Consider the following 27,451-nt stretch of genomic DNA (forward strand, 5'->3'; position numbering starts at 1 on the left):
TCTAGTATAAACAGTTGTAAGCAATAGGAAAGAGTGATAGAGCAAACAAACTTTCATACACCACTATAAAACTATGTTCAATTTTGATACTGCTCCATTGATTTCCATGATTAATAAATTTGCAACAGTCATAAATTATAGAAATAACAGGAGTCATCCACTGAAAATCAACGTTATGAATGTGTTGTATTATAAATATTGAAAAGCATTTATTATTATAGTTGACATGATAATGTCCTGATCTTCATATGACATTGACATGAACTGTTATTAATATGCTGTAAAACTCTGGATTATTTCAAATGTAGCTTGTGGACCTGAGTGTGTTAAGATGTGAAGAAACACAACCGAAGCTTGACCTGAAGTCAGTCACAGATTACAACAATCACAGGCTGTGGTGTTTAAGTCAGGCTGTCACTGGTAACCTTTTTGTGAAGATCTTTAAGAGCCTTATTTTAGTAATTAACAGTACATTTTATTTGTGAATAGTTCTAAATTATGACATACTGCTGTGCACATTGAAATTATTTATTAAATTTCTATGTAAAATGTTCAGCCTGATCAAGTCAAACCTGCCACTCTCTACTCCTACTGACTGAGCTACCTCAACTGCTTATACATGTACATTTGTCGATCAGATCCTGACATTGACTATGGTACAGTTACAATACATATATCCAGCCACCCTGTTAACAGATAGCTTTGACAACAACACTTTTTAGCTCGACTATTCGATAAGAATAAGTAGAGCTATTGCAGTCACCCGAGCGTCGGCGTCGGCGTAACCACTTATGTTAAAGTTTTTGTAATAGTTCAAATATTTTCCAAGTCCATTGACATATGGCTTTGAAACTTTGCACACTTGTTCACCATCATGACCCCAATCTGTAGACAGGAGGAGGTAACTCTATCAAGCATTTTGACAGAATTATGCCCCTTTTTCGACTTAGAATTTACGTTAAAGTTTTTGTAATAGTTAAAATATTTTCAAAGTCCATTGACATATGGCTTTGAAACTTTGCACACTTGTTCACCATCATGACCCCAACCTGTAGACAGGAGGAGGTAACTCTATCAAGCATTTTGACAGAATTATGCCCCTTTTTCGACTTAGAATTTACGTTAAAGTTTTTGTAATAGTTCAAATATTTTCAAAGTCCATTGACATATGGCTTTGAAACTTTGCACACTTGTTCACCATCATGACCCCAACCTGTAGACAGGAGGAGGTAACTCTATCAAGCATTTTGACAGAATTATGCCCCTTTTTCGACTTAGAATTTCCGTTAAAGTTTTTGTAATAGTTCAAATATTTTCAAAGTCCATTGACATATGGCTTTGAAACTTTGCACACTTGTTCACCATCATGACCCCAACCTGTAGACAGGAGGAGGTAACTCTATCAAGCATTTTGACAGAATTATGCCCCTTTTTCGACTTAGAATTTACGTTAAAGTTTTTGTAATAGTTCAAATATTTTCCAAGTCCATTGACATATGGCTTTGAAACTTTGCACACTTGTTCACCATCCTGATCCCAACCTGTACACAGGAGGAGGTAACTCTATCAAGCATTTTGACAGAATTATGCCCCTTTTTCGACTTAGAATTTACGTTAAAGTTTTTGTAATAGTTAAAATATTTTCAAAGTCCATTGACATATGGCTTTGAAACTTTGCACACTTGTTCACCATCATTACCCCAACCTGTAAACAGGAGGAGGTAACTGTATCAAGCATTTTTTTACTATCAAGCACTTAGAATAGTCGAGCGTTGCTGTCCTACCGACAGCTCTTGTTAGTGTCCTTGTTTGGTTTTTGGGTGTTTTTGTTTTTAGGGGTATACAGGTATACCCATACAATTCCAAAACATTTGTTTGAGAAAGTGAATTTTAACCTTCATTTGTATGTACATGTGAACAAAAAATATGTCGCCAGAGCTTCTGAATAGGAAAGACAACATGCAAAAGAAACTACAAAAATAAATGAAAATAAAGATGTTTCAATGGTAAGCTTGAGTAACATATTCAAATGTAGTCTTCATTTATTGAAAAGATGGCTGGTTTGGGTTTTTTTTATATCTTTGTTGTTGTCATTGTTTTTGGTGTATTGCTGGCCAAATAAATACTTATTTGAATAATAAAAACACAAGTGAGGTGAATTTTGCAAGCATTTATAACATGTTGACTAGTGATTATGCATGTATACATTTTCTTCAGTTATGAAATGGGGTACCAAAGTATATACAGATACAGAATCTGGTCAGAAGTATATATTGCTGGCTACAGGGATGAAATCAGGTCATTTAACACTGTGGAGAATAAATATACCCACTCCAAACAAGTAAGCTATACTGATTCCTATGATTTGGAAACAAGATTGATAATTCACATGTAATTTATAAACTCTAGCCTTTCAATAGAGATATATTGAATATTGTTGTAATAAAAAGAAATGATGTATTTATATTTGGTGATTAAAAACAAGCTATTTTGCCCGTTAATAATGACAGGTTTGATGTCATCACCTGTTTTACCATGGCAACGAGGGGACATCTCAAACTTGCCAAAAATCACTATTTTGCCTTGATTTTTTCCATCAAAATTGATTCCAAAGTGCTGCAACTCCTTAATTGATTGAGATAGATTCAAAGGCTTTTCAGCTTTGGTTACATTTTAACTTATGATCGACCTGGGGTCATTTTTAGCCTCTCACAAGTCCAAAATTTTCTTGGCGATGAGGGGGACTGCGGCACCCCTTCTGGCACCCCCCCAAACAGAAGGGGGCACATTCCCCTTCTGGCAACCCCCTGATGTATCTTTTGGAAGGGGGCTGCGCGGTAAAAGTGCTCACTTAATTTAGCGACATTTCTCAAATGAAAACATGTGTTTGGGGTCCAAATAGGACATTTTTTCACTATTTGAGGCCTAAAAGAGAGGGGGTGGGGTCGAAAGTGCGTTGTTTTGCGTATATATGAGGTAAAGGGTTAACTCCTATGAAATTTGCTTGTCGTGAATGCTCATTCCAGTTTTATCCATATAACAAGCGTAGTTATTATGTACTTAGTTGGTATGTTGAATGATTGTTTACGATTTTTTAGGCATTTATGGTTCCAGTGAATGATATCAGTGTCAAATTATGACATCTTTTCAGTGTAACATGCTCGATACTATTGGCTGTTTAATGTAAGCTTTTTGATATAGAAAACACCTTAAAAAAGATATGAAAATAATGAGATCAAAAGTCAAAGCACAGAAAATCTACATATATTTAGTATTCTAAGGAATTGATTATATTTTTTAAGATTTTTTTTTTTATCTAATAGGTCAGACTGTTCAGTACTATATACAGTTAAACCATATGACTGTCAGATCTCTGGTCTTACTTGGTGTCCACAATCAGGTTTGTAGAACTCAACAGTTTCATTCTTTTTTGAGGCATATGTGGTGGAGTGATTAAGGTTGTTGACTTCAATCCATTTGTTCCTCACCGCTGTGGGTTCTAATCCTAACAGGGACTTTTGATTCTATCATGTGTGGAAGCTGTCCAGCTACTTTACAGAATGTCGATGGTTCTACTTAGGGGCCTGTTTGTGCTTGAAATAATGCACAGAAGTGCACCTGAGGTCTTTCTTCTTCAATAAAGCTGGAACATTGCCATATGACCTATAATGTGTTGGTGTGATGTAAAAACTTATTCAAACAAACATAGATTTGAAAATAATGTATGAATGGATGGAGTGAGACAGTGTGTTTTGAGTGAGTGTGAACTTTTGTTTCCTTTATGAGAATATAAAAAATTGTATTCCTCCATTACAAGTCCATTATACACTATGAAAGATAGTTGAGGGGGGTATTCCAGTTTTTAAAGTTTTTATGTTAAATTTCTTTTTCTTGGTATAACCTATAATGACCGAAATATTGTAACAAATTTTTCATTTATCATTAAACTACAGTCGACTCCGGTTATAACGAACTCAATGGGACATAAAAATATCGTTCGTTATATCCGAAGTTCGTTAAAAGCGAAGTAGCAACAACTTCCTAACTTGTTTGGATGGGGAAATTTGCCGTGAAAAAGCCACACTTTTCACTGGTTACTGGTGTAACTGGTATTTTACTGCAGCAGTTATTTAATGCGGGGCATTTTATTGAGCAATATATTATTCATGTATTAATTGTCTATGAAGTTATTACCATTTGTTTCCTTTTGCTATTTGTTTATTATCGTTTGGTTAATATTGCAAACACAAAAATTCGATTACTTGGCAATTATCGGGTATTAACAGCAATCAACTGAGGGTGTGAAATACAAATTTTCCGTAACAAGTAGGAAATTATGTTGTGAGAACATTTTATCAAAATCTTTATTGCCTGAAGCCATAACTAACCTGTGCAGTCATTCGATTGTTTAATTATCGGATAGCGTTATTCATGTACTGATCCTATTCGAGCGCATCCTGATATTTCAATTATAACAGTTTGTTATAACCGAGGAAATTTACATGTTTTCCGTCATTTGGGGCTTGAAAAATGGTTCGTTATAGCCGAAAATTCGCTATAAGCGAGTACGTATTAAGCGATGTGATTTAATATAAAATAAAGAAGGAATCGGCCGGGGATGTCAGATTTAGTTCGCTATTAACGATAATTCGTTATAAGCGAGTTCGTTATAAGTGGAGTCGACTGTATGACAAATCAATTGTATTACTTTTATATGATAAAGATTTTGAATTCTGCAAAATTTCTGAACATTTTATATTTTCAGATGCTGTATTAATAAGTTATTTAGATGGTCAGATACATATTTTGAAGTTAAGTCCTGAAGATATAACAAAAGAGCCAACATGGTCATGTGTTTATGGTGAATCTGACCTCATGAAGGTGTCAGCATTATGTGTGCTACATAAAGTAAAGGTACATGTATAATAAATTCATTAATGAAAATTGATTGTTTATCATATACCCTGTGCCGCTTTTGTGACTCTGAAAACGTTATTGCACAGTTGTGCACATACAATGTATTTTAATGTGGCATCATTTAAGTTATACAAACATAGTATAAAAATGCTCGTCAATGAAAATAAGTTATTTATACTGTAAAAATTCTATTTTGTGTATATGATACATTCATGTAGGTTCATTACTAAATTTATTGGACGTGCTGAATATAATAATATAAAGCTTGCCAGAGGCCTGCATAGTATAGTTTTATTCAACTTATTCAATAGATCTAGTATTGAACGCACACTCATTCAATATTCTCTATTTAGATATTTCATGCCACCAAAGATTAGAATATATTACATGTAGAAATCACTTCTGTGTTTCTCATCTGAGTCTATCCAAAGTCATAGTTTGTCATTCTTTCATGGATAACAGTGTCTATTCTAGGAGGGGGATTGGGTATTCACTCATATTTTTGAGAATTCCCCCTTATTTTTCAGAGACTGGGGGAAATTTTTGCATCAAGAAAGAAGGAAAATGTAATAAATTCTCACTTTTCGAGAAAATTCCCCCCTTTTTTTCAAATCCTAGATTAGATACTGGGATTTCTTTCATGGAGCAAGAATGCAAATAAATTCTTTAATTCTTGGAATTGATTTTTGTTTTTCCTGGAGTGGGCTGTAGATAGGATTCTTTTATTGTAGTGATAATACAGTATCTTATTAAAGCCATGGTAAACATTCCAAAGTAAAAACTTTAAAATATATATTATGATTTGAAAATAATGATAATGATAGTTTCTACACAGTCTCTTTTTATATGTTGAATAAACATATTTTGACTTCACACTCAAAAGATATGTTACATTTTAAACTCTTCACATTATAGGTAAACATTATATGAATACATAGAGTAATTAAAAACTGGCAGTTGTTTGTTTTTGGTTTTTTTTTTTTTTTTTTTTTTTTTTTTTTTTTTTTTTTTAAAGGACCAGTTAAATTAATTTGACCAGTAATATGGAATGCTGTTTCTCAAACATTTTTATGTATTCTTGTTAATCTTATTCAAATTCTACAAATTCACTTAGAATCTCAGGTTTTAATAGATTTTGATAATGTTTTTTTTACCTAAAGATAGTATTAAATAGTATTTATTTATGAATATAGTATTAACTAGTATTTATTTATAATGAAATGTGTACACGAATTAGCACTTTGTCTGCTAGTACTATTATTAGCTTGTTATATTTCAGACTGGAGTTTATATGGTACTGGTAAACAAGGAACATTGTTTGTTAGCATTTGAGCTGGATATCAATAATTATAATGTCATCTCACAAACACATATATTCCTACACAATACATTATCTGCCTCAGGTACATGCACTCATTTTATAAAAACATTGTCTTATTTAATGCAATAGAATTGTGCCAAATTAAGTAACGATTGTCTGTAAAAATATTTTTTTATATTATTGTCTTATCTAAAGTGCATGTAGATTTATCATGAAAATGACGTGCTGTATTAACCGATAATCGGCTAAATTTTGGTAACAGATTTTCCATGTTTTTGGTTTTTGAACAGTTCATTTAAAGTTGAAGGTATTTCAGAATTAAAATATAAAAAATTGAACTACCACCAGTATAGAGGCTGGTCACACCGATATGCTGTAGGCTGGTCTGACTATACTGGTGACAAATGTAAATGCAGTCCTATTTTATCTCTGTACTGTATATATCAGTTTAAATGTCAAGTTTTAAAAAAAAAAATTTTGTAAAATTTCCAAAAAGTGGATAGTAATTTTATAGTATGTGGCCGAGTAATTCTTACACTTGGAATCACCTCTCACTTACAGCTGTAAGTTTAAATCTTATTGTATGTTAGGAAGGTATCAAGCTAAAATTACATGAGATTTCCCATGCTGGAAATTATGAATATTTTATCATATTCTTCCAACAGTGAAACTGAAATGCTACACCATGTATATAAACCCTTTCCATGCTAAGCATCTGAAATGTATTTTTGTCAACCCTTTTTAGTGAAACATTCATAATATATACTGACAGCAATACTGAATAGCAAACAGTGCAGATGCTGTGGTGGCTTTACTGTGCTGCGGTGAATTGAATACATCTTGCTATCTGACAGGAGGGTAAACTACTAACATCCATCCAACCATAATCAAACGGGCGGGAATGTTCTGGTGATCATGGTCTGCACTAGTCACTTCAGTAGAATCAGTTTCCACCAGCTGGGTAAGGGTTGATTAGTGACAGAATGATTAAAATATCTAACCCCCAACATTGCCACACACCTTACCTGACTCGTCTTCAATAAGTAAAATGTAATAAAGTTTTGTTTTGTATATTTCCAGGAATGTGTGAGATAGATGATAATACTGTATTAATGATGAGTCAGGATGCCATGTTACAGAAAATAACAGTATCAGTAAATGAAAACAGTATATAAACTTTTCTTATTTCGACTTTCACCCTAACAAACTTGTATAATAGACATTCCAAGATTTAACTTTAGTTCTGTTTGTTTAATAGGGAGTTCTAAAACAAAAAATGCAAAATGTTGGAATCCATTATTGGACTTGATTAAAGTAACTTGTTGTTTGTTACCTCTGTCAGCTACACTTTGAATTTAAGTTCTCAGTCTGATAACTTGAGGGTAAAAACGTCAACACTGCATGTATTGCAGTTGTGAAGAGGCCTCAGCTATCTCATTTTGGCAAAAGAGTATTTTAAATACATGTGCATTATTATATTATTATATTACAAAATTATAAGCTATATAAAAAAGGTAGCATTTACAATTTTATTTGCATTAAACCTATTTATGCCATTAATAAACTTGTTTTACAGACAGTTATATGCTAGATACTGCATGCAAGTCTTGATCAAATCTAAATTTCATGTCATATTTGAATTGTTATTTAGTAAACTGAAACATGTTTTGAAGATGTAGAATATTCCCTGTTGCATCACACCATTGGGTTGTAAAAAAACCCTAACATTGGATACATTTAATATGTGTGCTTAGTGATTTAACATTGTTATCATTGTTACAGTTATCCACGGTAAGTTTGCTACCAACATACCAACAGTAAATGAAATTTAAAACATAATGTATAGTACACACTGAATATATGTTTATTTTATTGTTTTTTTCCCCCACCAGAAATACAACTATCAGCAGTGCAAGCCAATTTAGACCTTAGTACGTCAACTTCCTGGATATCACCTGGATTCTGTGTATCATCAAACAAAGTTTTAGTAGCCTTCATAGTCAGGTATTTATTACCACATGTATTTTCATCTTAACAATAAACTGTTGCTATAAACACTTTTTAGTTCAACTATTCAAAGAATAGGGAGAGCTATTGTACTCATTCAGGCATCAGCATCACCGTAATACTTTGTGTGCAAAGATGTATCTCCAAAACTTCAGAACTTCAATGGTAGAAACTTCACATACTTGTTCTCTGTGGTTATCTAATATGATAGGCACAGGTCATATAAATCGGAGTTACCTTTTTACAGAGTTATGACCCTTTCAATAATATCAATCACTGAGAAAAGTCTAACAAGCTGTGTAATGAACATATCTTGTTTTTAAAAAGATGTTAAGGTGAATTTATGTCACAGTCAGAGAAGGGAATTAAACTACATGTACTTATTGCAGAAAAAAATGTTTCTCTAAATATTCTATATTTTCTGGCTATAATTATGATCTAAAGCTTGTGAAAGTTTCTGATGGTTGAAGTGACAAACAAAAAGCTGACAATACTTAGAAAAGACAATTTGGGTGAAGGAAAACTCTCATTTAACAACTTTGTTTACCTTATATTTCTCTAGAAATATTCTTATAAGAAAAATGAGCCGTGCCATGACAAAACCAACATGATGGGTTTGTGACCAGCATGGATCCAGCCCAGCGCAGTCTGATCAGGATCCATGCTGTTTGCTTACCAACTCTATTACAAGTGGAGAAACTGACAGCGAACAGCATGGATTCTGATCGGACTGCGCTGATGCGCAGGCTGGTCTGGATCCATGCTGGTCGCAAACGGACTATGTTGGTTTTGTCGTGACGCGGCTCAAATGTTGGTAAATACTTCAACAGGCCAAAACCAGGATTTGATCATCTCTCACCACAGTGGAAGAAAACAGCTACCAGATTAAATATCAGATGTATTGATGACTTTACCACTGATCTCAAATGGCGGGAAAATTGTGTAACAAAACTATGTAACCCAGAACGTAAGTTAGATTAAAATATTAAACAAAAGTACAATCATATTTGTGCTATAGACCACCTTTGAGCATACTACATTTGCTGTAAAAGAGCATCTTTAAGCAGTCAAAAAATCTGTATTTTCAATTGCAACATTTAGTATGCAATATATTAAAATTTGTGCATAAAAACAGCTTGTTTATCAAATAAAGATCACAATATGATACAGGTATTGACTTTATAGACACATTTAACAGTATATTATACGGTACACTTTTATCACATAACTTCTGCGCAGGAGTGTAATAAAGTCATGTAATAAAAACCATTTTACACTAGTGTAATAACACTGATGTGACGTCATTTGTGTTATATAAATAAACACAGTGTTAAAGTGCGTTAAAGTTAGCGTTAGGCATAGACGCATCAAAGAAAAAAAGCTCTTTTTAACTGTAAACTGTATGTGATAAATAAAATATTATATTTGTGTAGATTCAATACTAGATTTATTGAACGAGTTGAATAAAATCATACTATGCGAGCCAATACTAAATTTATTGAACATGTTGAATAAAACAATATTATGCTCGCCAGAGGCTAGCATAATATGATTTTATTCAACTTAAAGCTACACTCTTTCAATATCCTCTTTATGTATTATCAGGTGCAATAAGATTTCATGATGTAAAAAAATGAAATTCTATCAATGACTCAAAAAGATAGTAAAATGTAAGGCTATTTAACTATACACATGTCTTATATTTAAACTTTCTAATTTATTAATAGACATTCAAACTCCTGTGTTTTAGCTTCTCATTGCTTAGTTTAAAATTTGATATTGACCAACAGTAATAATAATGTTGCAAAATGACATCTGAAAATTGAAACATAGAATTCTTACTTTCTTTTTAGCTCACCTGTCACAAAGTGACAGGGTGAGCTTTTGTGATCGCTTTTCGTCCGGCGTCCGTCCGTCGTCCGTCCGTAACTTTTACTTTAAATGACATCTCCTCATAAACCACTTAGCCAATTTCATCCAAACTTCACAGGAATGTTCCTTTGGTGGTCACCTTTAAAAATTGTTCAAAGAATTTAATTACATGCAAAACTCTGGTTGCCATGGCAACCGAAAGAAAAAACTTTAAATATCTTCTTTTAAAAAATCATAAGAGCTAGAGCTTAGATATTTGGCATGAAACATCTTCTAGTGAGTGTCTACAAAGTTTGTTCAAATAAAAGCCCTGGGGTCAAAATTGGCCCTGCCCCGGGGGGTCATTGATTTTCCCTATATGCATATAGTAAAAACTTAAAAAATCTTCTTTTAAAGAACCCAAAGAGCTAGAGCTAAGATATTTAGCATGAAACATGTTCTAATGGGTGTCTACCAAGTTTGTTCAAATAAAAGCCCTGGGGTGAAAATTGGCCCCGCCCCAGGGGTCATTGATTTTCCCTATATGCATATAGTAAAAACTTAAAATATCTTCTTTTAAAGAACTCAAAGAGCTAGAGCTGAGATATTTGGCATGAAACATCTTCTAGTGAGTGTCTACCAAGTTTGTTCAAATAAAAGCCCTAGGTTAAAATTGGCCCCGCCCGGGGGGTCATTTATTTTCCCTATATGCATATAGTAAAAACTTAAAAAATCTTCTTTTAAAGAACCCAAAGAGCTAGAGCTAAGATATTTAGCATGAAACATGTTCTAATGGGTGTCTACCAAGTTTGTTCGAAAAAAAGCCCTGGGGTCAAAATTGGCCCCGCCCAAGGGGGTCATTGATTTTCCCTATATGCATATAGTAAAAACTTAAAAATCTTCTTTTAAAGAACTCAAAGAGCTAGAGCTTAGATATTTGGCATGAAACATCTTCTAGTTTGTGTCTACCAAGTTTGTTCAAATAAAAGCCCTGGGGTCAAAATTGGCCCCGCCCCGGGGGGTCATTGATTTTCCCTATATGCATATAGTAAAAACTTAAAAAATCTTCTTTTAAAGAACCCAAAGAGCTAGAGCTAAGATATTTAGCATGAAACATGTTCTAATGGGTGTCTACCAAGTTTGTTCAAATAAAAGCCCTGGGGTGAATATTGGCCCCGCCCCGGGGGGTCATTGATTTTCCCTATATGCATATAGTAAGAACTTAAAAATCTTCTTTTAAAGAACTCAAAGAGCTATGGCTAAGATATTGAGCATCAAACATGTTCTAATAGGTGTCTACCAAGTTTGTTCAAATAAAAGCCCAGGGTCAAAATTGGCCCCGCCCCGGGGGTCATTGATTTTCTTTTTATGTGTTTAGCAAAAACTTTAAATCTTCTTTGAAAAAACCCAAATAGCTAGAGTTTAGATATTAAGCATGAAACATCTTCTAGTAAGTGTCTACAAAAGTTGTTCAAAAAAAAGCCCTGGGGTCAAAACTGGCCTGGCCCCAGGGGTGTCATTGTTTTTAACTATATGTGTATAGTAAAAACTTTAAAAAAAATCTTCTTTTAAAAAAGCCCAATGATCTAGAGCTTAAATGTTTAGCATGAAAACATCTTCTTATGGGTGTCTACCAAGTTTGTGCAAATAAAAGCCCTTGGGTTAAATTGGCTCTGCAACTTTGGGGGTGGGGTGGGGGTTGGGGGGGCCTATATACAGGTGAGCGACCTCAGGGCCATCATGGCCCTCTTGTTAGAAAGGTCAAGGTTAACCAAGGATGTTCATTCAGTTGAATGTATTCATATACTGTACAGAGAATTATTGATTTTATTGCATTACTTGAAAGGTTCTATTGGTGATCTACATGATGTATTAGAACTGTTTCGTCAACATGTGTTGAGTAAAAACTGTAAGGATATTGAGACAGTAGATGACACAGGTAAACAGTGTCTCAGAAGACAAAAACTCAGAAGGTATTAATGTCTATGGCTTTTTCACAACTTACATCAACTTGCTAGATTAAATTTCATTTTTCATTCAATAGTTTATTCCATGAAAATTTACAGAATTCTTTTTACTGTTATGAATTCTTTAATTGCTGTTTATAAGGCGCATTTAAAGGTATATTTCATATAAAGTAATCATTTTTAACATTTTCATGAACTTACATTTATTTATTTTGTAATTTAGTAGTTTAAACTGTATTTATTCAAGTTCAATTATGAAATAAGATCTCTTCCTTTATATAAATCTTTCGTACCATTTATTATATAATCTAAAATACATTGTGGTTTACCTGTTAAAAAAATAATTTTTAGTTTGACTTTTCAAAGAATCGCAAGAGCTGTTGTACTCACCCGTATTGTCTGCATCAGTGTTGGCATCACTGTCACACTTTGATTCAAGGTAGTAAGTTCCAAAACTACTAAAGGGGATGGGTTGCAACTTCACACTGATTATTTAACATAATAGGCACAGGTCCCATCACTCTGAGTTATCTTTCTTACAGAGTTATACCCATTTTCTTACTGTCAAGTACTGGGTAAAGTTAAGCAATCTGTCTTACAAACAGCACCTCTGTGTATAAAATCTTAATGGTTATGTATAGGACTGTGTTGGTCCTGTATGAATCTTTTTCCTGATTTCTAACTGCCAGTTTTCCTTCTCTAGATATGCAGCTAAGCTTAAGCACAGATACAATAAAGAAAAAAATGTAAGTTTTTTATGTTTTTTATTAATTTGATGTATTAATAAAATTTGTATTGTTGGAATTCAGAGCTAGTTTTGTTAAAGTATTTTATTTCAGCTGCCAGGGGCAGGCTGTGGTTCACAGAAGAAAGAAACTTTACATTAATTGCTTAGTACTGGTTGGTTCCAGGAATGATAAATGCATGTTAGTTTACAGACATTTGACTGAAATTGCAGACAAGAATAGAAGAATAGAATAGAATAGTGTTTATTACCAATCATGGGCCTTCTCAGGCATACAATTACATAAAATAAATATCAGTACATTAAATGTAAATGTACATAAACAAAACAATAATAAGATAACATAAGCTAATTCTGATTTGATATCACAATTAAACTAGAAGGCCATGATGGCCCTGAAGTCGCTCACCTGTATATAGCAGACATGCTGGCTGAGAGTTACACCTATTTTATTATAAACTTTTTATCTTTATAATATCTACTTTATTATTTTTAAAAATATACTTGAAAAATAAAACTTTTAAGTTTCTCGGAAGTCAATTTGTGTTATATTCCTTACATTTAAACCTCACCATAGGAACATTCATACTTGGGGAGGTAAGAAATTTAGGTTGTTCCTACAAGATGTAGCAGATGCTCTATAGAGATTCTTACATTTGGAAAGAAATTTAAGTATTGTTATAAAGAGGTTATTGCTTTACAGTGTGCTGATGTACAGAAGTTTTACTGTATATTATTCCATATATTTTATCTATATTTACATATATAGTACGATCAGGAGGAACTTATAGAAGAACTAGAGAAAGAAACAATTGACCTAAGGTGTAAGATCCTGGCAGTGTCTATGCAACAATGTGTGGCGAGCATTGAGGTGGAAAAGGTTTTGTCAGATTCAAACAAAGGTAATATAAATATATTCTTTAACCTTTTTCAGACACACTTTGTTTAAGAGATTTGCTCTGCTTGACGGTTGGAACTCTAAATTTTCAGATTTTAGTATATGAATACCAGAAGCGAACAAAAAAGGTATCACAGATTTCTTTTTTTCAAAGTTGTGGATTTGCATAGCATCCTTTGCACAGTACCCTGTCTGATTATAAGCTGTACAAAATAAGATTTACATTGTACCATTCAACAGGATGCCATAGTTGTAAAATCATTATCTCATCATTGAACTTTGATATTGTAATAGACTCATTGCAGTTTTAACTTATGAAATAAAATAAATGTGATACAACTCTTTCACATGCAGCTATAAAGAGAACATGTCATGAAGAATTAACTTAGTAATGTATCCTTGACATACGTAGTGACAATAGTGTTTATATTTCAGGGACAGGTCTAGCTGTAGTGTACAGCATGTATACATGGCTGAATCAGCACATAGACAGAGTCAATGATGTAGAGGGTATTGATGATACTAAGTTACAGCTTGGGAATATTCTCACAGATAAAAAATGTGAAATGAAATGTTATGTTTGTAATTCTGGTATCCTTTCACATTTTTAGCTCGACTATTCGATAAGAATAAGTAGAGCAATTGTAGTCACCCGAGCGTCGGCGTCGGCGTTGGTGTCCGCGTCGGCGTAACCACTTATGTTAAAGTTTTTGTAATAGTTCAAATATTTTCAAAGTCCATTGACATATGGCTTTGAAACTTTGCACACTTGTTCACCATCATGACCCCAACCTGTAAACAGGAGGAGGTAACTGTATCAAGCATTTTGACAGAATTATGCCCCTTTTTCGACTTAGAATTTACGTTAAAGTTTTTGTAATAGTTCAAAATATTTTCAAAGTCCATTGACATATGGCTTTTGAAACTTTGCACACTTGTTTTCACCATCATGACCCCAACCTGTAAACAGGAGGAGGTAACTGTATCAAGCATTTTGACAGAATTATGCCCCTTTTTCGACTTAGAATTTACGTTAAAGTTTTTGTAATAGTTCAAATATTTTCAAAGTCCATTGACATATGGCTTTGAAACTTTGCACACTTGTTCACCATCATGACCCCAACCTGTAACAGGAGGAGGTAACTGTATCAAGCATTTTGACAGAATTATGCCCCTTTTTTCGACTTAGAATTTACGTTAAAGTTTTTGTAATAGTTCAAATATTTTCAAAGTCCATTGACATATGGCTTTGAAACTTTGCACACTTGTTCACCATCATGACCCCAATCTTTAAACAGGAGGAGGTAACTGTATCAAGCATTTTGACAGAATTATGCCCCTTTTTCGACTTAGAATTTACGTTAAAGTTTTGTAATAGTTCAAATATTTTCAAAGTCCATTGACATATGGCTTTGAAACTTTGCACACTTGTTCACCATCATGACCCCAACCTGTAAACAGGAGGAGGTAACTGTATCAAGCATTTTGACAGAATTATGCCCCTTTTTCGACTTAGAATTTACGTTAAAGTTTTTGTAATAGTTCAAATATTTTCAAAGTCCATTGACATATGGCTTTGAAACTTTGCACACTTGTTCACCATCATGACCCCAACCTGTAAACAGGAGGAGGTAACTGTATCAAGCATTTTGACAGAATTATGCCCCTTTTTCGACTTAGAATTTACGTTAAAGTTTTTGTAATAGTTCAAATATTTTCAAAGTCCATTGACATATGGCTTTGAAACTTTGCACACTTGTTCACCATCATTACCCCAACCTGTAAACAGCAGGAGGTAATTGTATCAAGCATTTTTTTCTAACTATCAAGCACTAAGGATAGTCGAGCGTTGCTGTCCTACCGACAGCTCTTGTTACTGTCACAATATGTACTGTGATACCTATATACTGAATACATGTATGTCAATAATAACTGGTCAAAAAATAGATATTTGATAAAACTTTCCTTTACATATGTATCTGTGGTAAAAAATTCTATGCTTGTTAATTGTTTTCAGGTATCAGAAAATTGATGGGTTATGCAAGTAGAATTAATGCAGTCAGACACACAGTTTGACCACAGTTTTTTTTCAAAATCTTTTATTGAATATTGAATTTTTTTAATTAATATCTTACACTTAAAAATTCAAAGCTGTTAGACAATTTAGCTGAAATCCTTAACAACAAACAGATCTCAATATGAACCATTCTAGATGGTTTTGTGACAATGGACATTTATTTGGTAAATTTTACTTGTTTACTTTTGATTGTTTAGGTACTAAATAATATCTTATCTATTTATATACTAGTTTCTTGTATTAATAATTAAATAATACATTAGTATAAATATATCACACAATCTAAAACCATATGAGCCGTGTCACGACAAAACCAACATAATGGGTTTGCGACCAGCATGGATCCAGACCAGCCTGCGCATCCGCGCAGTCTGATCAGGATCCATGCTGTTCGCTTACAAACCCTATTACAAGTAGACAAACTAATAGCGAACAACATGGATGCTGATCAGACTGCACGGATGCGCAGGCTGGTCTGAATCCATGCTGGTCGCAAACCCATTATGTTGGTTTTATCGTGACGCGGCTCATATATCACCAAGGTTGCTGATGCAAATGTCTTTGAAACTAAAAGCCAATGTTCAACATGCAATTGTAACAGAAACAAAAAGCCAAGTTAACAAGGACACCTGCAAGTGTCTCAAAAACTTAAAAGCAACAGTCACCAAGTATCCAAATGCAAAGTCCAAAAAAACTAAAAGTATCAGTAAAGTCCAAACTGCAAATATCTCAGAAACTAAAACCCAAAGTCATCAAGATCCAAATGTATCTGTTTCATTAGACAATGTTTTCATTGTCTTAGTATCAAAGCAAATGAGCCGTGTCATGACAAAACCAACATAATGGGTTTGCGACCAGCATGGATCCAGACCAGCCTGCGCATCCACGCAGTCTGATCAGGATCCATGCTGTTCGCTTACAAACCCTATTACAAGTAGACAAACTAATAGCGAACAACATGGATGCTGATCAGACTGCGCGGATGCGCAGGCTGGTCTGGATCCATGCTGGTTGCAAACCCATTATGTTGGTTTTGTCGTGACACGGCTCAAATATTCTTATTTAAAGAGCTAAAGGTGCCGATAAGTTTTCATATGTAAATGTCATAAAATCGACAAGCCAAACATCAAGGCTACCAGAGGGGTATGTATGGCCTTTTTCCAGCAGTAAGCTTGACCTTTATGGTATCGTTTTCACTAATGAAATTCAAACATTTTGTTTGGACGTTAGTTATACAGTTTATATATATTTCAGATATGTGTTGTAAAAGTTTGCTGCCTGTACATGGAGTACAATACAGAACCTGTATTATATGTGATGGGACTGCTAGATCACCAGAAAGCCTAAACAGTATGTAACAGTTTTTACTTATTTTGTACTTGCACTCATCAAAACGTGGCTTCTGCCGTTGTTTTTGTATACTTTGTGTTTGTCAAAATACTTACTGTACTACATGTATGTAACTCCTGGCTATAGTGCATGTACGTGGATTTACTGAGACTGAACAACGTTTATAGAATGTATAAAGAAGCACATTATAATTTATGCCAAAGATATATCACATCTAATAATTGTAGATATAGAGGATATTCAAATTTTTTCTATAAATACATGATTTATTTTCATCGAGTGGTATGAAAATAAATATTTCATGAGTGGCGGTAGCCACGTCTGAATTATGGTAATTTTCATGCCACAAGATGAAAATAAATCATGTATTTATAGAAAAAACTTGAATTTTCTGTTTATTATGTACATTTTTCTCTTTTTTGCGATAAAATTTGAAAAACTTTCCCTTAAATTTTGTGTACTGGTAGAATTTAAAAGAAAGTAGTCCGGCAAGACACCAGTGAAAATACGGAAAATATGTTTCACTGCAGTGAAAAATAAATTTTTACAGTGAAAATACGGAAAATGAAAATACGCATTTTATTTCATCAATATTTCTCAATATTTCTCAATATTTCATTTATAAGTATATAATAAAAGTTTTTATTATGTGATGTCCATTGAATTATCTCAGTATTTTCACAAATATCACGAAATGCATGTATAGAAATTCGTGTTATTTTATTTCAGATGTGGAATGGTTGCAAGCAGATTTCAACACTTGTACATTTTGTGATGGTTTGATGTTACCATAATGGTTTAAATAAAAGTAGAAAGAAAAGAAATTCTCATGATATTATCTATTCGTCATTTTATAAGAAAACAACATTCCCACATTTTAACCAGACTTTCCGCAGGGAAAAACTGGTTATTATATTGAGGTTTGTCGGTGGACGGGCGTAAACAATTTTTCTGTGCGCAACTCCTACATTTCACAATGGATTTTGACCAAACTTTCACAGAACCTTTGTCATCAAGTGCCCTGGCGCATATTGTCGGGGTTTTGTGATTGGATAATATTTGACCTAATTATGGCCCTTTGTTTTTTTTCCTTATGTAGAATATATAGTGAACAATTTCTTCTGTGCGCAACTCCTACATTTCTCAAAGGATTTCGACCAAACTTTCACAGAACCTTTGTCATCAAGTGCCCTGGCGCATATTGTCGGGGTTTTGTGATTGGATAATATTTGACCTAATTATGGCCCTTTGTTTTTTTCCCTTATGTAGAAGATATAGTTAACAATTTCTTTGTGCGCAACTCCTCCTACATTTCTCAACGGATTTTGACCATACTTTCACAGAACCTTTGTCATCAAGTGCACTTGCGCATATTGTCAGGGTTTTGTGATTGGATAATTTTTGACCTAATTATGGCCCTTTGTTTTTTCTTTATATAGAATATATAGTGAACAATTACCTCTGTACGCAATTCCTCCTACATTATTCATGATTTACATTGCACATAGTTACATTTTTTGTTGCTTGTGTTTGTATTTTAACTACAACATATTTATCTACAATGGTGATAATTGAAAACCTGGTTTCATAGCATTGCCATGTTTCTTGTTTTACTTGATCGGGCTTTATTTTGCCATGCATATAAGTTCGCATTTTTTTTGGAACATTATATATGTCGATCACAAAATCAAAATGGCTTCTTCAATTGTCAACGTCTTTAGAGAGCTTAGTGAAATTTGCGGGCAATAAATCATGTTAATTTTGGGCAAATTAGAACTTGCGAATTTCAGGAAATTAAATCCTATAAATGCACTACTTAGACAGCAATGCATAAAGACATCTGGTTGCTATTGAGTATCCATGACCATTTCTTAAAGGTCAATGTCATACTTGAAGTGTAGCATATTCCAGAACTATTTATGAAAGGAAATAATTCAATGAATTTATCCTTTATAGAATAATTTCAAATTACAGTATTGATGGATAAAATAAACAACGGTTGAAAAAGAAACATTGAATACTTTACTAAAATCCTACTGTAGAATTCATAGTTTACCAAAACTGCACGTTAAAATAACGTGTTCCCATTTGCTATTGAAAAAATTTTGTTCGTTTATACCAAGTCCGAAATTTCAGACTCGCCAACTGCTTATGTACCTATCGTTAATCAAATGTTTGCCGTGATACATGTAAATGATGGATATTTTTATTTGACAACAATATGATATCTTTCTTGACTAAAAAACATAAGGATTGTTATAATAACATTTTAGCTAGGTTAGTGTATTTCAAGATTTTTTCCCACTACAGTGATGTACCGGCACAATCGTCTCTTTTCAAGTATTTGCTTTTAATTTAGGGAATCTAATTGTTCTGAATGCAGGCGAAGGAATATTGGGCTTGCTTGCCCTGCGAACTATATCCTCATCTATTGCTTCAACTATATCCTTCCGCTTGATAGAAAGTAGAGCTTTTTTCAGGTCTTCTACGCTTGCGCGAGTATGCATTCTTCTCCATCTCCATAAACCTTGCCTGAAGTTAATTCAGTATGGAAATATTTAGAATGTTAAATCAAACAAAAACACAACATTATTTAAGCTAGCTTACTGAATGTTGGCACCTAAAGCTGTACTACACGAAGCGCTGCTATGATGGCCTTTAGTAAGTTCAGTTCAAAGATCCTGTATGTTGTAATTAAGGTTGTTGCCACACTTAATTGCAATTTTATATAATGCATATAACTATGCTTCTAAAACAATTTTCTACATCGAATAATATGTAAAATATGTACTGCAAATATTTTCCACATTATACATGTATGTTATCATTGAAATGTATGCGTTCATTTCTTATTGAAAAATTTGACTTAGACTTAACAGAAAATAAATTTCTAATTACCTCCCTTTATTAACAGGAAAATGTAAATTCGGTAATATCTTTACAAAATATAATAATTCTTTTTGAAACTTACAATATTGATAAATCTTCATTTGAGCATTATATTTATGATATAAAGCCCATAGAAAAATGAGTTACACGATCTTTAATGTTAAGTCTGAATATGCATCTAAGATTGATTGTAAAGACAAGTTTTTGCAACTTGGAATTAATAACTTAATTGCCAGTCTGCTTTTACGACTTATTAGTGTTAATTAGCATATGAGGAAACATGGTGTTGACCCGGATGTGACTCGTACCCACGACCCCTTGTTTGAGAGACAGTCACCTTTAACGCTGGCACGCACAACGCTCCTATAAAACTCTATGCATTTCTAGCAAAGCACCAGTATAGAAGTTACCTTAAAGATTCGAACTCTCGCCCACTAGGGTTAGATGACACTCCATTGGCGGAGGTCTAATACCAGCTGCAATTACTTTAATAAGTATATCAATGAATACATGAATAGTTCAAAACTCGATGATCCTCACATTAATATGATCTTCATGCAATATTTATACCATCTTTTGAACTTTTACCTGCATTTCTCTTCTGCTATATGTCGCATATATTCCTTGCTGATCTCGTCCACGTCTTTCAGGATGGTTTGTTCACCTCGTGCAGGATGGAAAGGTAAAACCTGGTACAGTCTTGTCCAATCAGTATCGATATATGATGCAGTTATTTTACAGCACCTCTCCAGTTTATCTGAAATCAGACACGGAAATGAGAGCTGTCTAGAAATTTAGTTCCCCACTGAATGCCTTTCTTATCCATAGACCGATCTTCATTATAATACAATTTCGACTAATTTAAATGTGAAATTATGATCATTTGCGAACGCTGCAAGTTTGACAAAAAAGTAGCTGAATTTATTGATCTCTATAAGTACAAAGACCTTAATATAAAATACATGTTCTTTAAACACTCAGTTATTTTAAGCCATGGAAAATTAACTGTTGAATCCATTCAGCATTTCTCGCTATCAACTTTTTGTCGGGGGGGGGGGGGAGATGGCGAAGTTGGCATCTAATATTAAAGATATAGTACAAGCTGGCGTCAATGAACGGTCATGCCATGGGGTATTGCATTATCTGTGAAACATTGTCTTGTTAACAAAAGTTTATTTTGCTAGTCGCATACTGTTCATTATGATGTATATTACATAAATAGAAATTGGACATATTTCAAATTTACAGGAGAAAAATCACGGAAGGAAATTCAATTCAATTTTACCCATAATAGGTCGTTTTCCCTTGTTGACAACGTGTCTAGCTGTTAAAGGCATGCCATGGAAGATCTTTTTCAATATTTCGGGCGTTGTTTTGTATCTATATATTTCTTTAAGTCTTGACAGATTAGCGTCGAGACGTTCTAATTCTACTTCACTTTTTCTAAACTGTTTCTTTATCTTCCGGACTTCAACTGAAACGCAAGAGATTATCTTGAGCATATGCTTGTTCAAATGTAATAAAAACGATGATGATGATGAGTAACAGCTCTGTTTATTACAGTCACTATGTTATAATTTTCGTTTTTGTGGAAAACAGGCATAATCAATAGGTGTGAATACCGGTAACCATTTTTCTCAGCATCTTGGCCTTCTCCGCAAGTAAAGATTGCGATGCCCAGGAGCACGATCCTGTCAAGCATTTTATAAGGCACGGAAAGTGGCGAAGTCTACCGAGTTTTAACGAAATATTGGTGTAATAAGATAATGGTATTATTGTGTCCTCAATATGTCAATATATCACTCGTTCAATGGAAATGATAGAATATATTATCATATACGACGAAACTATGCTGTTTACAGAGAGATATGGTTATAAGTGGTTATAAGAATACTTTAATCTCATATTACTTAGACATGATTAATGCTGATGCACCCTTAAAGTACAACTTTATAGATTTCCGTTACACTGGTTTGTTTAAGATACATATCATAATGAACTTCAACAATCGCTAATAGACATTTCTTCTACGTGAATTATATCGACTGTCGTTCATTCATAAAATTATTGAATGTTATGAATTAGTAAATGTTTTCAAAGAAGGATATGGTGACATTTTTGCATTATTTTTGTCCTCACTTAACCTTCCGAAAAGCGCAACACCCCTTCATTCTGAAAAAAGGTTCTTGTTCAATAGTTAAAAAAATATCATATTTCATTTTTTAATCATGTTAAAGCGAAGTACGGACTGAAGTGTTTATGGGGAATACAAACTGTAATGTTTATCAAAACTGCAATTCGTAATGTTTTGTTTGTTTTTGTTTTGTATTTTGTTGTTGTTGTTGTTGTTGTTTTAAGGAATACTAACTGTTGTTTAAGTGTATCATCAATAAGGAATACTTACTGAAATGTTTGTTAGGAATACTAAATGCAGTGTTTACAAAGAAATTAAACTGCAATTTTCATAAAGAATATATGAACTTTAAATATTTATTTTACGCGAAATATAAACTTTAACACACTTTTGGAACTTTTTGGGTTTTCTTCCCCTCATTATAATTAATATAATAACCATGTTTGGTAAGGTAAAAATTGGGTAACTTTGTGTACATGTATTATCATTAAAAACCAATTGTCTGTTAATGTTTATAAGTATCAACTATCATTATGCGGTTGTTATAATGGATTTTGTAACTGTGTATTAGATTCGTAAAAAATAGAGTATTAAACAACCGCGCGCATTTGTTTTTGTTCCGTGACGTATTACGGCACATAAACCCTGTCTTACCACCAAGAGTGGTCTGTGTTCTTATATATGGGAAACATTCCCTTATGTTAATCTACAAACTTTAGTTTTTCGTATAATGACATTCAATACTGTACTTTGAATAACATCATGGGTTTAGCAATTTGTTATATTTAAAATTTGTATTGTAGAAATAATTTCTGTTCAGTTCTGTTATTGATTTGAAACAACCGAAGCAGACAAAACACTATTGACTGTTACCTGAAAAGGTTGGTTTGTATCTATAGAGTCAAAAATATCATTAGTTGTAAACAAAAGTTTATCTTTGGAGGTTATATTGATAATGTTGCCAGATTATTTGAGAAGAATTTAACTAAATTACTAAAATTAGAGATGTTATGTTTGTGTTATATGCAACTTGATATGAATAGGAATGCTATAACATTAAAATGAATGCACAATAAAGTATTATTTGTAACACTGTCTAACCAGACCCTGTGATAACACTGCCTGAAATTATCCAGTGATAACAGTCTGGTCAGATCCAATGGTAACACCGTGTGACCAGATCCTGTGACCAGATCCAGTGGTAACACTGTCTGACCAGTTTCAATGGTAACACCGTGTGACCAGATCCAGTGTTAACACTGTCTGACCAGTTTCAATGGTAACACCGTGTGACCAGATCCAGTGGTAACACTGTCTGACCAGTTTCAATGGTAACACCGTGTGACCAGATTCAGTGGCAACACTGTCTGACCAGTTTCAATGGTAACACCGTGTGACCAGATCCAGTGGTAACACTGTCTGACCAGATCCAATGGTAACACCGTGTGACCAGATCCAGTGATAACACTGTCTGACCAGTTTCAATGGTAACACCGTGTGACCAGATTCAGTGGCAACAATGTCTTACTAAATTCAGTGGTAACAACGTGTTACCAGATCAAGTGGTAACACTGTCTTACAATAGGTTCCGAGTTCGATCCCCTGCTGTTGTTATTAAAGTAACTACCAAGACTTAGCAAACGTCCGTTTTGCACGAATATTAATCAAAAACGAATGTTACTGTTTTGGAATATTTTTGTCTGGCACTTTCCGCCAGGAATAACTGCCAATTTCCGTACCTTATACTAGAACTTACTTTAACACCACTGCGTTGACAAAATTGTTTGCTCCTGTCATATACACGTTAATTAAGTTTACTACATGCAGTACGATTTTGATATATCCTGTTACAATTCAACACTGTTACAATTCAACAAGCTAAGTATAAAATATAATAATTACCAGTAGCATCTTCAACCTCATGTTGGCGTTTTGACATGGTGTCTTTTCGATCTCGGATAAGTTCCAGTTTTTTGTTCAGATCATGCAGTTTTTTCTCAATCTGTGGCTTCTTTTCATTCAGTTCTTCGATTTCACTATCAAGCTGATGAAACTTTTCTAGTTCAAAATCCGAAAGTGTATCGAGTCTAGCCTTCATTTCTTCTTTTCGGAACACTTTTATATCGAGGTCAACTAGTACATCTTTATTTTCAGATATCAAATCGTCCCTTTCCTTTGTCAACAAAGCTTCCCGGTTCTTAAAACTATTCACTTCAGCTGTTATGTCGACTAGATAACGTTTGGCCGTTTTTAACTTATGGTCACAATTTGAACACTTTATTTGCATGTCACGTACAATTTTGTCCTGATTATCTCTCTTTATTTCCATTTCGTCAATGTCAAATTTAATAAAATCAGAGTAACCTTCGTCTGCTTCAATCCATTTTCTCATTCCCGTAACTACATGTCGTAAGTTTTCAAACGCCTGCGGTATGATAACTAAGAAGGGCGCGTGCGCTGCCTTGCAACGTGCTGCAAGATCACGTGCGACAAAACCAAGTTCCTGTATCTGCATTCCTTTTGTTTCGAACTGTTCCGCCATGTTTATTATATCATCCAAGTTAAAATTAATTGCCTCGGAAAACTCTTGTCGTTGGCGTTCATAATTAACAGCGGTGTCAAGGTACAAATCTCCTTCCTTCGATGAAAAACTCAGGCAATATTTCCACATATATTCACTTATAATTTTCAGGTCTCGGATAATATCCGCAAATCCCGTTTTCAAATACTGAGTAACTCTTTCGACAATGTCAATAACTGTTCTTATAGCTTCTTTGTCGAAGTCAACAACCATCGTTGGATCTCCCTCGGACCTTTTAAATTTTGCTACAGCATCGTCAAGCTGTGTTTTGCATAATAAGTAGGTTATTTTGCTTTCTTTCAGAACTTTTGAAAGTGGCCCGAGCCATCGCTTAATCTCTTGTTCAATGTCGTTTTCGGGACCATAGTAAGACTGTTGCAGAAGATCAATTCGACGATCAACAGCTACTAAAGCTTTGAGAACACATGACCTAAAAATAGGCAAAGACTGGGGACGCTCGAGCGCTAATTGATCTATCGTCTGCTTCTTTCGGTAGAACTGAAGTCCGGTTGCAGGAGGCATTGTCGATATGTATGATTGTATTCTATTCTTTCAATATTTAATGGTCAATATTCTGAAAAAGAATCAAACTATACGTAAAACATATATTTTCATCTTACTACATACAAAAACAATTTTATCTTATACTTCTTAATGAGATACAACTTAAATATAACATTGAGATTGTATTAAACTTTATGAAATAAAATATTAAATATCTTTTTTATCGCTCGTGAATGAAATACTGAACTTTATTCTTGAGATTTTATCTACATACATGTTTATCAACATCATTCATAGTAAATCACTCACTGTTTATCATTAACTTTATATCACTCACTGTTTATCACTAACTTTACATCACTCACTGTTTATAACTTACTTTACACCACTCACTGTTTATAACTTACTACACATCACTCACTGTTTATAACTTACTTTACATCACTCCCTGTTTATAACTTACTTTACATCACTCACTGTATATAACTTTCTTTACATCACTAACTGTATATAACTTACTTTAAATCACACACTGTATATAACTTACTTTACATCACTCACTGTATATAACTTACTTTAAATCACTCACTGTATATAACTTACTTTACATCACTCACTGTGTATAACTTACTGTACATCACTCACTGTTTATAAATTACTTTACATCACTCACTGTTAATAACTTACTTTATATCATTCACTGTTTATAACTTACTTTACATCACTCACTGTATATAACTTACTTTAAATCACTCACTGTATATAACTTACTTTACATCACTCACTGTATATAACTTACTTTACATCACTCACTGTATATAACTTACTTTACATCACTCACTGTATATAACTTACTTTACATCACTCACTGTATATAACTTTTTTACACCACTCACTGTATATAACTTACTTTACATCAATATCTGTATATAACTTACTTTACACCACTCACTGTATATAACTTACTTAACATCACTCACTGTATATACCTTACTTTACATCACTCACTGTAGATAACTGACTTTACATCACTCACTGTTTATTACTTACTTTACATCACTCACTGCATATAACTTACTTTACATCACTCACTGTATATAACTTTCTTTACATCACTCACTGTATATAACTTACTTTACATCAATCTCTGTATATAACTTACTTTACATCACTCAATGTATATAACTTACTTTTTACATGTTTTACTATCTGAATATAACTAAATACTTTATCACTCACTGTATGTAACTCACTGTTATTAACTCTTTCAAACATTCACTGCATATCAATCACTGTGCATTTTAAATTCACGGTGATAATATCACACACTGTTTATCAACCACTGTATATCACTCACTATAACCACTCATTTTATATCACTCACTGTAAGCCATTCCCTGTATTTCTTAATATATATATATATATATATATATATATATATAACTTATAGTGAAACATAATTTTTTGCATTTGATAGAGTAAGAATTGTCATGTTTTTGCTTCTCTATAATTATGAACTAAATTAATTTTATAGAATAATAACATCTATTGAAGAGCAAAAAACACTGAACAAATTACTGATAACAAATGCGTTCTTTCAGTTGTCTAATCGACGAAATGAAGATCAAAAATATCAGTACAATTATAATGCATGACAATTGACAAAAACAATCTCTTATTTATTTATTTATTTATTTATTTATTTAACACATATCAGTTATGATTTTTTGTAATTTATTCGGAATTGCACGTATCATTCTCTTTTATCTTTTAATTAATATTTCAAACTTACTTCGTGATTTAATGTGATTAAATGCTTGGGAAAGAAGCCACGGTAATCCGCATTTTGATTTGTGTAATAATATCAAATTAGAAAACAAAACATGTAATTGACAGTTAACTGACAGTTATTTGAATAATTTGATTAATATATATTTATGAAATTTAATCCGAAACTTGAAACGGACGACATGAAATCTAATACTTACCGTAAAATTCATCCACATATTTGTTTATAACCACAATATTATGTATTTATCTCTACAACAAACATTTTTTACTGTCACCACTTCAGAGTTTCCGTGTACATTTCAATATGTTTGAATGGCTCGCGAAATTCCATTATTTCTAACAAATAATACGGAATTAATCAATTTGAATATGGTAATATAATCAATAAAGCTTTATTTACGAAGTTCTTTTCACTGACA

The 27,451-nt window shown here is 33.2% G+C and overlaps 2 protein-coding genes across 2 annotated transcripts in view; one reads left to right on the forward strand and one right to left on the reverse strand.

Annotated features, from left to right (window-relative positions):
• Window positions 1-17,141, forward strand: part of LOC132722647 (uncharacterized) — a 21,005-nt gene extending 3,864 nt beyond the window's left edge. Inside the window, exons 5-18 of the mRNA XM_060707168.1 lie at window positions 309-420; window positions 2,218-2,341; window positions 3,324-3,400; window positions 4,766-4,914; window positions 6,197-6,320; window positions 7,319-7,405; window positions 8,131-8,242; window positions 9,076-9,212; window positions 11,943-12,069; window positions 12,767-12,809; window positions 13,578-13,710; window positions 14,142-14,297; window positions 15,897-15,947; window positions 17,038-17,141. Of these exons, the coding sequence (XP_060563151.1) occupies window positions 309-420; window positions 2,218-2,341; window positions 3,324-3,400; window positions 4,766-4,914; window positions 6,197-6,320; window positions 7,319-7,405; window positions 8,131-8,242; window positions 9,076-9,212; window positions 11,943-12,069; window positions 12,767-12,809; window positions 13,578-13,710; window positions 14,142-14,297; window positions 15,897-15,947; window positions 17,038-17,141 (1,536 nt within the window). The remainder of the gene's footprint in view (window positions 1-308; window positions 421-2,217; window positions 2,342-3,323; window positions 3,401-4,765; window positions 4,915-6,196; window positions 6,321-7,318; window positions 7,406-8,130; window positions 8,243-9,075; window positions 9,213-11,942; window positions 12,070-12,766; window positions 12,810-13,577; window positions 13,711-14,141; window positions 14,298-15,896; window positions 15,948-17,037) is intronic.
• A 1,999-nt stretch (window positions 17,142-19,140) lies between these two features.
• On the reverse strand, window positions 19,141-27,169 carry LOC132722651 (uncharacterized). The gene is made up of 5 exons (XM_060707173.1): window positions 27,034-27,169; window positions 24,059-25,311; window positions 21,308-21,496; window positions 20,611-20,779; window positions 19,141-19,665 (listed from the first exon to the last, which is right to left on the reverse strand). Exons 2-5 carry the CDS (start codon window positions 25,257-25,259, stop codon window positions 19,470-19,472), a joined length of 1,755 nt encoding a protein of 584 aa, XP_060563156.1. The 5' UTR covers window positions 25,260-25,311; window positions 27,034-27,169; the 3' UTR covers window positions 19,141-19,469.
• Window positions 27,170-27,451: the final 282 nt, after the last annotated feature.

The sequence above is a fragment of the Ruditapes philippinarum genome, unplaced genomic scaffold (genome assembly GCF_026571515.1).
Source record: "Ruditapes philippinarum isolate M1 unplaced genomic scaffold, ASM2657151v2 ctg4012_1_1_1_1, whole genome shotgun sequence".
Classification (NCBI taxonomy): Eukaryota; Metazoa; Mollusca; class Bivalvia; order Venerida; family Veneridae; genus Ruditapes; species Ruditapes philippinarum.